General features: G+C 44.7%; 1 protein-coding gene across 6 annotated transcripts in view; it reads left to right on the top strand.

The window, feature by feature from the left end:
* The window catches only part of BBX (BBX high mobility group box domain containing), a 132554-nt gene that overhangs the window by 19429 nt on the left and 98387 nt on the right, over positions 1–14738 (top strand). For 2 of the 6 annotated variants that reach the window (XM_084304599.1, XM_084304594.1), the window contains exon 1: positions 12138–12232. The exons of 3 other annotated variants lie outside the window; for them this stretch is intronic. In XM_084304599.1, the coding sequence (XP_084160725.1) occupies positions 12176–12232 (57 nt within the window). In that variant the 5' untranslated portion in view covers positions 12138–12175. Of the gene's footprint in view, positions 1–12137; positions 12233–14350; positions 14435–14738 lie in introns of those variants that run through there. One more of the 6 variants, XM_084304598.1, reaches the window with a different exon arrangement.

The raw sequence follows: 14738 nt of genomic DNA, 5'->3' as shown, positions 1-14738 counted from the left end.
TTGAAAAAGTTCTCCTGTTCCAGTTCTTGTTCTTCTTTGGAGAATTTTAGTAGTTTGTGAAGTCCTCCACATATGGTAGGGCATGGAGGGGAATGACAAGGGGGAAAAAAACATTAGCTAGAAATGAACTGTCAACTTGCAGTTAAGTGATCACGTAGGATCAGGTCTTCTGGGAGAACTGGACAGGTGTTATTGCCATGTTAAAAGTTAAGCAAATATGTAATTCCTTATAAGACTAAGATTATTATTGGGTTTAAGAATTGCACCTGACTACATGGGTTTTCAGCCTAAATTCATATTTCTATGTGGAGTCTATTTCAAATATGTGAAATTTACTGTTGGTGACAAGTATTTGATCACAGTGTTATTTTAAACTTGGATGCATCAGCAAAGAGCCTGTCCAAAACTTAGGATTCTTGACAGCTATTTAAATATTTAAAACACTCTCCATGTGATTACTAGATCCAGCAGTTCAACTATATAAACAATGCTAGGAATAATGAACCAGAAAATATTCAAAATAGCATACCCTCTCCATAAATATTTCTCTCTCATTTTAACATTCACCATGGTGAAACTCAGGGAAAGTAATTCCTAAATGTTTATTTGTTTTCACTGGCTTGCCGCTGAAATAGGCTTTCAGGGAAATCCATGGAGTCCCACAAGGTGGCAGGAGCTAACTGTTCTGCACCAGAGCTGTGGTCTGAAGGAAAGTCGAGGTAACGAATCAATTTCGCCAATTGCATGCATTTGGATCATAAGCAATTTAGACCAAACATCAGAAACCCAGCTTGCACTTCTGAATAATTTAGGCAAATGGATAAGATTCTGTCCTCAAGAATGTTCCTTCAAAAAAAAGAAGTTTGAGCATTCTTACTAAGTCAACAAGAAGGACCTTCATTTTCACTCGGTGCTGCTTCTTTGCTTGTAATGTGTGCATCGTTGCTGCAGAGAGTGGGCTTGAAGCCCTGCAGCAGCTAGCTGGCATACAAGGCTCGCAGTTTAACAAATTGGCAGTGAGCATCTCCAGCACGCAGGCTCACCTTGACATGATGGGGATGTTGATCACGAGGACAGACACAGCAGCTGGGGCTGCAGGACTGCGCGAGTGAAGGAATCCTTTGCTGCTTTAATGAGGCCATAGAGATGTTTCTCTTGGAAATTGAAGGATCAAACCAGCATTGGAAATATCCAAGTGTGGGGATTACTGGAAGTCTTGAAAATAGCTTATCCTAATTAGTGAGACTGTAGGCTAGTATATAGTGCATCAGGCTGAAATGCAGGGGATTTATTCGCTGTCTTTTCACTGCCCCAGTCCCCTGGAGTCCTTGTTTCACCTTTTCTTGCTTTTGTTTCCATTTACCTGCTGGTGGTCTGCTCTCTCTTGAAACACTTCTGTGATCAGGTTGTGAGAAGCACCACCAAAGAAAGGGGTTAGTCAAGTATGTCTTGTCAAAGATGTCATTTGAGAGCCCTGTGGTTCTGTACTTACACTAGCTTCACCTTGCACTTTCGGTTCTAGGTCTCCTGTTGTAGGATCTCTCTGGCCTGCCTTAGAAGATAACCTGTGGACTTCCATGCTTTTAGTAGGCAGAAGTAACAGTTAACAAACAGTTAAGGTAAAGGAGTTGGCCCTGATTCCCTGGATAAGACTAGTTTTGAGACCTGTGAATCTCTTGATTGATATTAGGAGATTTTATATTCTTTAAATCTGTGAATGTCCTATTTTTATTTTTATTTTTATTTTTGAATGAGAGGACAATTTTTATGTATTGGCCAGGTACCTCTGGGAACCTGAACAACCCCATGTCTGTGGACAGGCAATGCAATTCAGTAGGTCTACAGCAAAAATGAGTAGGGTTAGGAAAGGTATCTATTAGACAGACATTAGGAGTAGAAATAGTTCAACTCCTATATGAAATTCCAGTTTCTTCTTTCCCAGTCAATTTTGCATTGCTATGTTGTAGGAAAAAAAAAGTCTAAGTCTATAGATACACCTGGAGTAGCCACCTGGGGTGAATTGAGTGACAATATTCCCATGCCTGTCTATGAAATGGTGGTGGTGCTGGTTTTTTTTGTTTTGTTTTTTAGCAATATTAGAAAAAAAAAAAATGAAGAGCCTTTGGAGTGACTTACGGACTTTTTGCACTCAAATGTAGTAAAATTGGCCAGTAGAATACCTACCTGCTTTACTGACTGGGGGACACAGGAGGAGATGTAGAGGTGAATGTTCTCAGCGACTATTGTGAAGGAGTGGCATATACCATTATCTTGCCAAATAGTGTAGCTTCAGAAATATTTCTTTTTATGCTCCAATTTGCAGGAATGCATGAATGTAGGAAATGATTCAGGTTGGTCCTAACAGGAAATAACTTTAGTGCATGCATTCAGGTATTTATTATTTTGAAGTGAAAATGTTGTGATTTCCAGTGGTTGCTCTTCTCACCTGCCCTGCAGTTTGAAAAGAATTTTAGGTCTTACTTTCCTAACCATTATTTTAGGATGTTTATGTAAATAATTACATGAATATTCAGCATTTGATGAACATACTACTGAAATCTGTGATATGCACTTGAAAAGGTGTATCATTTAAACAGTTGCATGCCAGTAGGATTGGACTGATTTTTCTATTAGAACTCAGGTGGAATGACTATCAGCTGTGAATTATTAAGCAGTTATTGAAAGAAACTTTGCTATATTTGTCACTAGTGCTTTCTGAAATTTTCAGTCATGCAAGTGAGATGCTTTGCTCCTGTTACAACTCAGTGAGAAGCAACAGAGTGCTTATGCTGACTTGCAATACTCGGGAAAAGAAACACCACGTACCTGTATGTACACATGATGGAAGAAGCTAGTTTTAAACTTGAATTGATCAAGGTGTTTGTTTAATAAGGTTTTAAAATGTTATTTGTCTATACCCCAACCCTGTGGACCTTGATGGGCTTGCAGGGCATATGGTATTGGTGCATGTTCAGAGTTCTATGGCACGGTGAAGTTTGAGCCCTGCTGGTCTTTGTTCATAGAAAGTCAGTGGTTGGGGCATGAGACAGAGCAACTTCAACTTCATCAGAGTGAATACAGAAAGAGACTGCAGAGTGTATAGCAGCACGTCTTAGTGGCCAGAATGGTAGCTTCCCAGAGAACAATAGACACTGGGTGGTGTTTCTCAGCCGTGATGTTAATAAATAAATAAATAAATAAATAAAAAATCACAAGAGAATTTTTTCTTGGTGGTGTACTTAACTGTTAGAATAAACTGGGTGGCCTGATAAAGATTACAGGATGGTTTGGCAATTGATTGCTCTTGCTGTGTAACTCCAGTTAATCACGGTGTTATTAGCAGAAATGAGAGGTGGGGAGGACTACACAGGACGTGTGCCTTGCCAGGGTAAATATGTTCTTCCAGGAAACCCGGGGTCTTCCTTCCATATCTGCCAAGCTCTGTCTTTAAAGTCTCAGCTATTCTGTTGATTTTAGTTAATTCGGGGACAATTGAAGTCATCCCATCCACTAGATCCCCTACCGAGGTGCTGAGTGCTTTCTCTTCTCCGTGAACTCCTTGGGAATGCAGGGCATTGCTGGCCTGTGTTAAATGCCCAACACAACTACGGAGTCCAGAAAGACAAACAGGCAGATATACTGCCTGTTTATTGGCAAGGCCAAGAGTTGTCTCTGTCCCTCCCAAGTGTGTTTTGCAGTTGGATTTGAGGAAGCTTGAGATCTAGGCAGTTGGCTGCGCAGGACCCAGGGTCTTTCCAAAAAGTCAAAGGACTGTTTACTACCAGCTTTTTAGAAGCACCTCCTTTAAATGGAGCATTTTCAAGTCCAACCTGGCATAACGTCAGACCCTAAGGGTACGTCTACATTGCAGACTGCTGTGCTGTGTAGTTTACCTGAGCGTGCCTTAAATAAGGTAGAACAAGCATCAGAAGTGGTTTGGCAGTGATAGCACGGAGCTCTGCGCCCGCTAATTTAACTTGCAGTGAGTAAGGGTAAATTAGCTCACGCAGAGTGCTGGGATGCTGCAGCGGCTGCTCCTTGTGCTGGCTTAGTTTATTTAAATCCGGTTTCGGTGTCTAGGAGCATGGGGCTGCTGAAACCACCTGCAGTCATCGGTGCCAGTCCCTGGTGCTCGGTGCCGTATGCAAGGAGGGCACGTTGTGGACGCCCCTTTGGGATGCAAGATCTGGTTGGGCTGCATGAACAGCTCTTCCTACCCTAGCAAGTTGCAAATCCTGTTTATGGATTTCTTTTATAACACTGGGTGTTGAAAACAGTGCTTTCTCTTGGGAAATTATTATTCAATTAACTTGGTATTTATTTTGATACTAAGATTTGTTGCGGTTATTGAAAGAGCAAACTCATTGGGGATGAACTCGGTTGATCAGAGGGCCTGTTCCTGGGTTTTATAGGAGTGGGGGTGGCAAGGGAGGACCAGTGCATTTCCTTTGGTGCTCAAGCTAGAGTTTTTACTCTGTTCTTCCACCTTCCCTTAAAGAAGCCACAACTGGCAACGAAAATCCTTAAGAAAGCATGTGAAATACAGGAGTCAGTCAGCGCTGCAGCCGAGCTACCTGCATTTATCTCAACTATCAGCAGCAGAGTGCCAGTCAGTGGAGTGTCTAGGAGGTGGTGTTGCCACCTGCTCAAACAGATCAAGCTGGTCTTCTAGTGACTTGAAGGAAGTCAGGTACGTCCACGTGACAAGAAGCTGTAAATGTGGTGACTAAACTAGTAAGTGCTCCAGTTGTTGGGCCAGGCCTTGTGTTCCTGCAGCAGCGTGAGCCTTCAAGGCAGTGTATAGCTTTCTTCTCTTGCCAGTCTTATGCAGAGAATGTAAGATTAAAACAAATAAATAAATCACTACAGCAATTACAGTGTTGAGTATTTAAGTGTCCGTAGTTGGGAAATTGTGTGTGTCCGTGTGGTTTGTACACCACAGTGGTCTACAAGTGACACCGTTGAGTTTGCAATCTGCACGCACACACAAGTCAAGAGATCACGTTATAATTGTGGGATCATTTTGACAACAAACTGAGCACTGGGGAAGGCATTAAACTCCTCCAAGCTGCTTGTTAAAGCAGTCTTTTCCATTTCTCACTTAAACTCAGCACTGCAGCCAGCAGCTGCCCGCACCCCTGGCCTTCTTCTTTTCTGTACTGGCAGGTCCATGGAGCATCCAGGGATTGAGGCAGGGGCTTAACCACAGCAGCCGGAGGCTTTTCCATCTCCCGTGGGCTATCGTACCTCTCTGGGACACGTTAAATGCATGGATAGCAGAAGTGGCAGTGTGTACCCTCTGGCTGCTATGTTTCACCGTGTGAGGTCTTCATGGAAACAGCCGTTCTTGTTAACCTGCCTTACACTTCAGGCGTGCAGGACGGGTGCAGGAACAGGAGAACCCGTCACTGGTGAGCCAGTGTTTTACCCTAACAACTGGAGCCTGCGTTGCTTTCCTGCATAGATCAAGGACGTCGTTGGGATCTGTAAAGCATTACATCCTTTGGTAACAGGAGGCCTGGCCTAAACCAATGATTTTTTCTTCCTGCAAATCAAAAACAAAATAACCTTTGGCCTCTCCCTAATTCACAATACATGGATGCTATTACTCTGCTAAATTTATCCAGGCAGGTAGCTAACGTGCAGAGTGGTATCTGTGTTCCTTGTGTTCGGGCTGGAGTGGCAGGAGGAGCCCCACCACTCATCTGTGGTGTCCCACAGATGTGTTTTAGGCTTGAATGCAGGAGGCCTGTACGATTTTCCTTGATGAAGAGGTTTGCTGCATTTGGGCGTGCACCAATTAGTACTTTTCATAGGACTTTTTCACTTTTTATGGCTGAACCTGGAAACATTGCTGTGGATATTTTTTGCATGTTTTGTGGGGGCTTTTTTGCTTGTTTAAAATGTCAGTTTACAGTGTTGGTAATCTGTTTTGTGTTTTTGTAGTAAAGTTAAATGTTGCATAATAGAAACTTTTTTTTTTTTTTTTTTTTTAACTTTAGATTCCCACACAAACACTGGGGAGAAAAACCACAGACCAAAAAAGAAAATGCATGCTTTTTTGATTGAATGAGAAAAATGACTCATTGAGTTTTAGATAGTGTGCTGGCAAAACACAGAGAAGCTCGTAGCTGGAGAGGAATGGGTGATAGCCACCAGTTCACAACTCAGGATTCAGAGGCAGGTCTTTGGATGGGAGTGGACATTATGGTGAGAGATATTAAAGCCAGCGCGTGCTCCGGTGCATGAAACCGTAAGCAATGTTTATTACTGAAGATGAAACGATGGGTTGTTTTTAAAGCCAGCTTGCTATTAGCCAAGGCTAATTAATGGCTTAGCAGGAGCACCTGGAGTTCAGTTAGTTCGTGAGCACGGGGAGGAAGTCGTGGTTGGAGAAAAAGGAGCAGCTAAAGGCTGGGTGATGCTCATCTCGTTGATCCACCGTGGTGGCTGGTCCTTGGCCATGGTCACGACTGTCACTACAGGAGTTTAGCCATAGTGGGGCTGCCAGTCAGTCAGGTTTTATTCAGACTGGTGAGGATCTGTTGTCGCGGATGACAGCCCAAAATGAAGCTAGGTTTCAGGATTTCAGTGGATGGGATACCAGTGGGACCAAGCTCCAGAAAATCTGATTTTGCAGCACTCTGGCTCTGGAAGGGATGTCTCACATTGCACTTGATCACTGTCTTAATTATTAACATTCAGCTACGTGCCAAACTCAGGCTTTCTGATGTGCAAGCTAATACTGTAACGTGAAAAAACAACCGCAGTGTGTGTGTGTCCTGTATACAGAACTCAGGCTGTGACAGTGGTTTTCCAGCACTTCATTAAAGTAACTTAAATTTGAAAGATTTACTTTTAAATGTTTCAAGATTGGAATTCAGTGAAGCACTCAGTGGATGAGGTGTGAAGCTGGAGGAAGTTTTTCTGAAGATGACAAGATTTGGCCCAACCACTGAAGGATTCTGTGAAAACTCTAAAGGAAATCATTCAAGTAAATAGTTGTGTGTAGTGGCTGTTTCTAATTGGGCTTGATGTTTTATTACAGTTAGTTTTCCATTTAGGAGGGAAGATAGGAACCATAAAACTTAATGCAAATTAGCGGAGCAAAATGGCTTTCTTTCTAACTGCTCTTTGAACCTTTGTATGTCTTTTAAGAATATGCTTACAGAATTGCAGCAGTACATCTAGGAAGAAAAGGGGATTTTCTAAAATTATTTTTTAAGTAAAATAGAAGTATGTCTTCTTAATTGTTTCTAGTCAGAGAACTCACAAATAGAGGTTTATACCAATGCAGTTTTCTTTTCGAAAAGTCTGTTTTGCATTTTAATCTCAGGGAGAACAGGTTTGGTGGTTTTTTTTTTTGTTTGTGCTGCAGGTAATATGTGCTCTTACAGTGTGAGAAGTGAACTTGTGCATCTCTAAACTTCTTTTTGGAATAATAATAAAGCTAAAAAGGGGGCAACTGTGATAGGATTGTATTGTGTCGTGCATCAGGGTACCTTCTGTAAAGCAGAGGGGAGCAGGGAATTAACTTCTTGAGAGAACGATGCGGGGGAAGGAGGAGAAGGGCGAACATGCTGCTGGCAGTCAGATTTTTGGCTTTGAAATTTTCTGCATTATGTGTGAACGATGCTTGCACCTGAAGTTGTTCTGACACTGTGTGTGTAGCACGTAACGGGGAAGTGGCATCCAGGTGATGCAGACCTGCGGTTGCATGTATGCTGTTAGCATGCTGCAGAGCCTAGGATGCTGTTGTGTGTACGTGTGCATAGATGAAAATATTTGATAAAACTTCCAAGCAAACTGGAGATTCTGCTATTTCTGAACGCACGAGTTGTCGATGGTGTTTTTTGGAATGTTTTTTTAATGCGGATGAGTTCACTTACCTGTTCCGTCCTGTAGGGACTGTGTGCATCATGCAGAATGATGCAAGGGGTGGATTGGGAGATTGTATCCGTTTTGAGTTGAGTAGTGACTTTGTTTCGAATTAGAGATAAATACTATATTTGTTCGTGGGATTGGAATAAAATATGAAGCTTAGTGGAGATCAAAACTTATTGATATTGCTGCAAACTCTGTATGCATGTGAGCACCATTCTCGTATGAATTTTATAGGAGCCAAGATTAACTGGTGTTGCAAACTTGATTGATGGGAGAATTGTTTGCATGTCGTAATAGACAGTCACTTCCAGGTTATGTTTTTGAGTCTTTCAGACATACTCAAAATGATTGGTTGCTCCCCTTTGCTGTTATATTTCCTTGCTGGTTAGCGGGAGAAAACTTTGAACCATGCAAGATTCATCAGTATTATTTTTTCCTTTTGTACCTTCTTTCATCAGGTCTTCCTCATCTTGGTGTCTAAGTAATCCTAATGTTTGTAAAGCAGCAGAGTAACAGGCCAGGAGAAGTCAGCCTTTCAGCTCAGAATACAAGAGTAGTGCTGGCACGAGCAAATGTGGGACCAAGATACCTCCTGTTTTGCTTTGTTTGTGCTGTGTTTTTTGTCATTGGTTTTGTTTTTCACAGAGACAGTTTGGTGTCTAATCTCTCTATTTGTCTCTAATGTGAGGGATGAGGGATGAGAAATTACCAAATATAAACAGATTTTGACAACTGTGGTTTTATCAAAAAAAAAAAAATCAAGTTAATAGTGAAACTGTACAGAACTAGTTAATTGGAAGTGCATTAATTTCTAATAGTGTGTGAGTTTTTAATGCACAGGCGTGCATACACTTGCAGGTGCTTGCTATTTCCTACTTGCCTTCCTTCTGAGGTAGGTTTTTACCCTATTTAGTAGCAACAGGATGCTTATACATGTATGTTATTTTAGATGATCCTTTCTGATGCTTGTTTTCAAAAATTTATCTTCTCCCTGAAAGAAGATAGTCGATGCAACTTAAGGTAATAAGTTTTCAACTTCTTTTGTTACTTTGAAAACATTGGTAGGGAAAAAAGGTATCCAGTAAGTGTATGGATACCTGAAATAAACTAATTTAAGCCTACCAACAACTGACTAAACTTCATAGTCACTTCTGCAGCCCCCCAGGAAATAGCAACCACAGTGTAGAAACTGCTGATCTAATGTGGTATCTACGCTGAAGCCAGAGACCTCTGGACAGGGTAATAATGCTTGCCAGCACAGATAGTGACAGGAGCCTAACTGGTTGGTAGTATTAAGCACAAACTGCTTCACTTGGAGAAGACTTGTAGAGTCGGGCTCCTGAAATGGTGAACTTTGATTCAAAATGTATTTGTTGTTTTGATGACCTCAGCCAAGGCAGCTTGGGAGGGGCAAAGATGCAGAGAATAATTATTTGGAAGTACAAGCAGATGTTACTCTAGCTTCTCAAGGAAGCTTTTTACGTAAAATGACAGAGTTAAAGAGATGGAGCTTTTTGTACTGAAAACAACGTAATGCTTCAGGCAGTGTTTCCCCAGCTTTGTCGTTGTATGACCTGTCATCTTAGGGATCACGGCCATTCAGTAGTAAGAGGCTGATGAGTAAGAGACTGATAGAGGGAGGTCTTCCAGAACACTAGCAATAAATGGTTTGCAAAGTAAATAGCAAAAGTTACTTACAGATGTGTATGAGAGCGTTTTAGTTTGTTACAGTGTCAGGATAAAATCAGAGCGTATTTTTAACCTCAATAATGTCTTAAGTGATTTGTTAGCTCATAAATTGTCTAATGATTTTTAGTTACTAAGGATACATTTTTTTTTTAAGTGCTTCTGGTTTTCTGGGTAGCTGGAATAAATTGTCTTTGACTGTTGTGTCAAGACTGCCAGAGACTGGTCTTATGTATCTCTTGAAGTACTCTGGTGTACATGTATGCCTGAAGTGAGGAAAGGAGGCTAGTACACTAGCAACAGCATACCTGGTCAGCATTTGTGGCAACTGACCAGTGTGCTTTCCAAAGTTTATCTGAGTTTGAATAGTAGGGAAGAAACATTGCTCTGTGCTGTAGACTCTCCCTTGTGCAGAGCAGAGGTAGAAAACAGCTTCTCTGAAATACACAGGAGAAGTCTGGGACGGGATGTGGGCTTGGGAGCTCTTTTGTTTCTGGTGGACTCCCAGAGCTGTGATGAATGGTGCTGCACAGGTGGTGGTTTCTGATTTGAAGAGAAGCACAGGCTTTCATGTAACAACAATTATATCAGAAAAGGTTTGGGATCGTCTTTTCTGCTCCTCTCTCAAGTTATGTACCTACCTGTATTTTAGCTTTGCCAGCTGGTTTGTCCACACACCACCACCAGAATAGCACCCCATGTGGTTTTTGTGGACTCTTGGTTTTGTTTCTTGCTAAATCTGTTCAGATGAGTGTATCAATTACACTCCTAGTTCCAATACACCTTTGCTTTCAAAATACATCTTAGCGAGGAAGAAGCAGTGTACCACTCCAGTGCTAATAGTTTCCCAAAACTAACGAGTAAGTTCTGGAGGTGAAACCAGAGTGTTTCAGCACGTGCAGCAAGAAGGATAAAGCTGCTGAACTGCATGTGTCGAGGTTCAGGTGGCTGGGACCTGGTGTGTTGCTGCTCACAGCCTGGCCGGCCTAGTCCGCGTGCTGAGATGTAGGTTGCCTTCAGTCTCCTTGCGGCTCTGCTGATGCTGCTGCTGCTGCACCTGAAGATGCTGCTGCAATGAGGCTTTGCATCCACTGCTGTCAGAGCTGAGTGCTCCATCAGAGGAGCTGTAGCTGGGGATGTACATCTGCATAGGTAACCTGCAATTTACAGCCCGGTGAATTAAATTAACTGCAGTTGCCAAAAGCAGGCCGTGAGTCGTGGAGGCTGCAAACGAAGGCACAAGTCCTGTCTGGCCACTCTTGAAGTGACGAGGGTCAGGCTTTGCAGCGAGGCGAGGAGAGCTGTGGTTATGCCTCCGTACTGTGGGCATCTCTGCGCTGTTCCCTGCGCTTTTATCTGAAAAGCGCTGAGGAGCTCCTTGAGGAAATCCTGTCTGTCCCTCCGTGTGGCCTCTGCACTGTCCTTACTCAGGCTGCACAAAGACAAGGAAAGAATGAGGTGGCAGGATGATGGCTGAAAAGCAATGTCAAGTGCTAGCTGATGATCAGCGAGATCTGCTTTCGTGTATTGGCAAGGGGTAAGCCAGCTCGGCCTGCTTGCAGGGAAACAGCTGGCTTGGTCTGCAGACCGAGCATAGGAAATACTTCGAAGTAGGGGTCAAAAAAGTGAACAAAACACAGTGGATTTTAAAACAGTCGTTAAATACTTTGTTTAAAGTTGCTGGGTTTCATAATGCTCAGGAGTGGGATCTCCCAGATGTGCGTTAGGGACATGTCACTGGCTCCTGTACTGAGCAGGCAAGAGGAAGTCACTGAAAGAAATGGTAAAGCGCAAATTGCTCGGCTGTCCTGCTTCTCTTTGCACTTTTCCTGTCAGTACTAGCGTAGAGGGTGTCAGACGGGGCTTTAAATGCTGTGAGGACTCTCAGCGATTTGCTGGCTTGGGTTTGTGTTCATTTTCGTTTCCTCCCCGCAGCACAAAGTACCTGTATGTCTTGTGGTGCTGAGCTGGTGAGGGGAGAGAGTTCAGAGCCGAGCACAGCAAGCGTTGGGTGGGAATGCTCCCCCTGCCGATCCCGTCTCACTCAGGAAAAAGTGTAAACAATCGGGGATGTCTGCTTTTCCCTTCTGGGCATCGCCCAGGCTCTGCCTGTGTGTTGGGAACACCCGCTGGCACCCCGTTTGCCATTTGGGGCTTTAATTCTTCTGTGGAAACAGCGGCTGACGGCTTCCACCGAAGCCCGCCTGCCTCGCTGTGCATCCTGTTGGCTCAGCGTTGACGTTCCGCTTTCTCCACCATCCCCAGCAGGGTCTGCGGGGTGCTGTGTGGAGGCCTCGCACCCCGCTCGGCTCCCCGGGATCCCGCTGCTGCCATGCGAGAGGCTGGCGGAGCCGGGGCTGGCATCCAGCGGGGCTCGGCCGCGCTGCCAGGAGGGAGCTCGGAGCAGCCAGCCCGGGCTGCGCTCCGCCCCGTCGGCGCTGCTGAGGTCAGCTTCCTGCTGCTCGCTTTCCTCCGAGCACGGCTACTCCTCCCATGAAGGAGAGCGAGATTTCCCCGAGTCCGGAGAGCTGGCCCTCACGGGCGGCCGCCAGGCCAGGCGGGCAGCATCGCGGGGCTCCTGCGGTGTAGCGGGAGGGCAGGCGGCATGGTGGGCAGGCTGCCGGGCCGCCCGGACAGCCCCGCGACCTGGCGGGCGCAGGAGGTGAGTGCCAGCCTCGCGTGGCGTGGGCGCTGGGGTCGCCGGAGCTATAGCTCCAGGAGCCGGGCACCACCCGAGTGGCCGCCGCCTGGGGCTCCCCGCTGAGATGCTTCAGCTCCTGCTGGTGTGGTGACAGAGCGCCTTCAGGAAGCGCTGGGTCTCGCTGCAGCAAAGGACTGTGGTCAATAAAAGTTTACGGTGTGTAAACTTGTTTTTCTTTCACCGAAAAGCGCGGATAAACGTGACAAACGGAGCCGTAAAGGACGGGCGATGCAGGTAAAGTTCACTCCAAACAGCTTAGGGCAGACGCGCTCAGGTACTTTGACAACTTTCAGATGGGCTGAATAATGCCAGAAAGAGACTGTACAGCCTTTTAGCTGTGACTGCGGGTCTAGGATCATGTGGTATGCTGCAGGAATGACACAAATCGTGTAATGTTTGTAAATAAAGTTCCAGGTAGGAAAAACAAACCAAACCAAACATTGTTAAAAATATATTTTTTACAGTTGCCAAGCATCCCACAGGGGGAAGCCAGCTTGGTTGAGAGAAAGGAGAGTGCTTGGAAGAATATATCAGCTAGAAAATGGGTAACTTTTTTTTTTTTTTCCTAAAGAAAAGCTTTTTCTAGTGTTGCTTTTACTTTTCATCATTTTTGTATTACGTTTTTCTCTATAAAGTCGATGATGTAAACATCACAAGTTCTTTAACCAACTTCTAGCTTTTTAAACATGTTCTCAACATCCCTTCTAACGTAGCTCTAAAATCAGTAGTCCGTAGCTGGTGGCACTTTGCGGTTTATTTTGCATTGTGGCATCCTTCATTTGCCTGCTGTTTGTCAGCGCACGTTGCCAGTCGGGTGAACAGGTGACCAGGGAGAATAGGAAGAAATGCAGGGCCTTGCTCAGGACCGTGGGGGATGTGTCCCAGGCTCCGAGGCCTGCTCAGGATTGCTTGCACTCTAGATCCAGGCCGGAGCATACCCCAGGCATCGCAGTTCTCTGTGACACAGAGTTTACTGCACTGGTTTTGCCATGAAGTGAAACAAATGTGGTCTTTTATCAGGATACATAGGAGCATATTTTGCTGGAGTGCTACTGGGCCACGCTTGTTTCTTGTACCATAACAGCTCTGTAGGTAACCGTACGGTCAGAGGAAAAACAGGCTGCATTTGCTGTCCAGTCAGTGGCCACCGCTGGGGGAGGAGCGTTATAGGAAGTATGATAAAAATTTCCAGTCATGTGTGGCCCTCTATCTTGTTCGGTTCCAGGCGCTGGGGATGCTACCCTAAACGTTTTTGCCTCGGCGCGTTCTGTAAATTCACAGCTCCTACACCCGCTTCTTGCTAGAGACTTGTGCTCAAGAAATTAACCTTGTGCTATCTTGTCGCTTGGAGGGATAAAGCCATGGTTAAAGGCGCCTGACGCGATGTCAGGGTGTTACAAAGATGACGTGCCCCCATTTGCCTCAGTGTGTCAGCTCCGGAGATGATAGTTCAGAATATCCATACTAACATACTAACGTTTCCACAAGAAATGTGTGGGAAATGTGCTTGTCCTACAGGTGCAAGCCCATTTCCCATATGGGCCCAGGTACCCAGCTCTTCCTTGCTGAAGTTACCTTCTTTTTACTTGCTTTTTGCCTGCACAGACAGGCTGCAGCTCTGAGAACACAGGCGTGATGTCAAGCATCAAGCCCAGCAGCTGCTGGACTGCAGTGCCATTTCGCTCATTTTTTGACTTATTTTCAGTTATTTTCAGAATTGTTGTTCTAACTCATAGGAGGCTGCTGTAAAAATTCCAGTCTGTATCAGCAGAGCCAAAGCCCCAGTGCCTGTAACTGGTTTGTCAGCCTGGTCCATGGGTAGGGTCAAAACGTTTGCTGCTTCTATCATGTTTTGGCAAGCTGGCCTTCTGTTAGCTTGTGAACATTTGTTGCTTTATTTTGGAGTGAGCTGAAGGGACACGGGATGTTCTGCCTGCAAGTTCGACCCTTCCTCAAAAGAGAGATTGAAAAGGTGTTAATTAACGAGTGTTCTCTGTTCGTAGGCATGAAGAGAAGAGTGAGGGATATAGCTGCCAGAGTCTTTTTTCACCTCCAGTTCACTACCTGTGTAACGCTGACCCCATCTTCAACACAGACAGAAGATGCAATAAGTTATTTCAACTACAGCTCCCTGGCAAAGTGGATGAGGCTAATTTGACAGAGGTAATAGTGAAACGCCCACGCCTGAATTTGATGGAGATAACAGTGGGACACCATGTCTCATGGCAGCGCTGTTGCTGAAAGAAGCAGCCCCAGCCTCAGCTGCTTGCACACTACCCTGTGGGGCCGTGCTGGTGTTTCTGCAGTTGTGTAATGAACTGGGCTGGAGGAATGGTCATAGTTAATATCCGTGGGGTTTACTAGCTTAGCCTTTTCGTTCCACTGAAGGTGGAACTGACCAGTATCAGATGGATCCCTTCTCCAGTCTGATTCACAGCATGTTGTATGAACAGCTTCCTTGTCCCCA

The sequence above is a fragment of the Netta rufina genome (genome assembly GCF_964035555.1).
Source record: "Netta rufina genome assembly, chromosome: 1".
NCBI classification, from domain to species: Eukaryota; Metazoa; Chordata; class Aves; order Anseriformes; family Anatidae; genus Netta; species Netta rufina.
The sequence above is the reverse complement of the archived record's forward strand: the minus strand, read 5'-3'. Positions and strand labels throughout refer to the sequence as shown.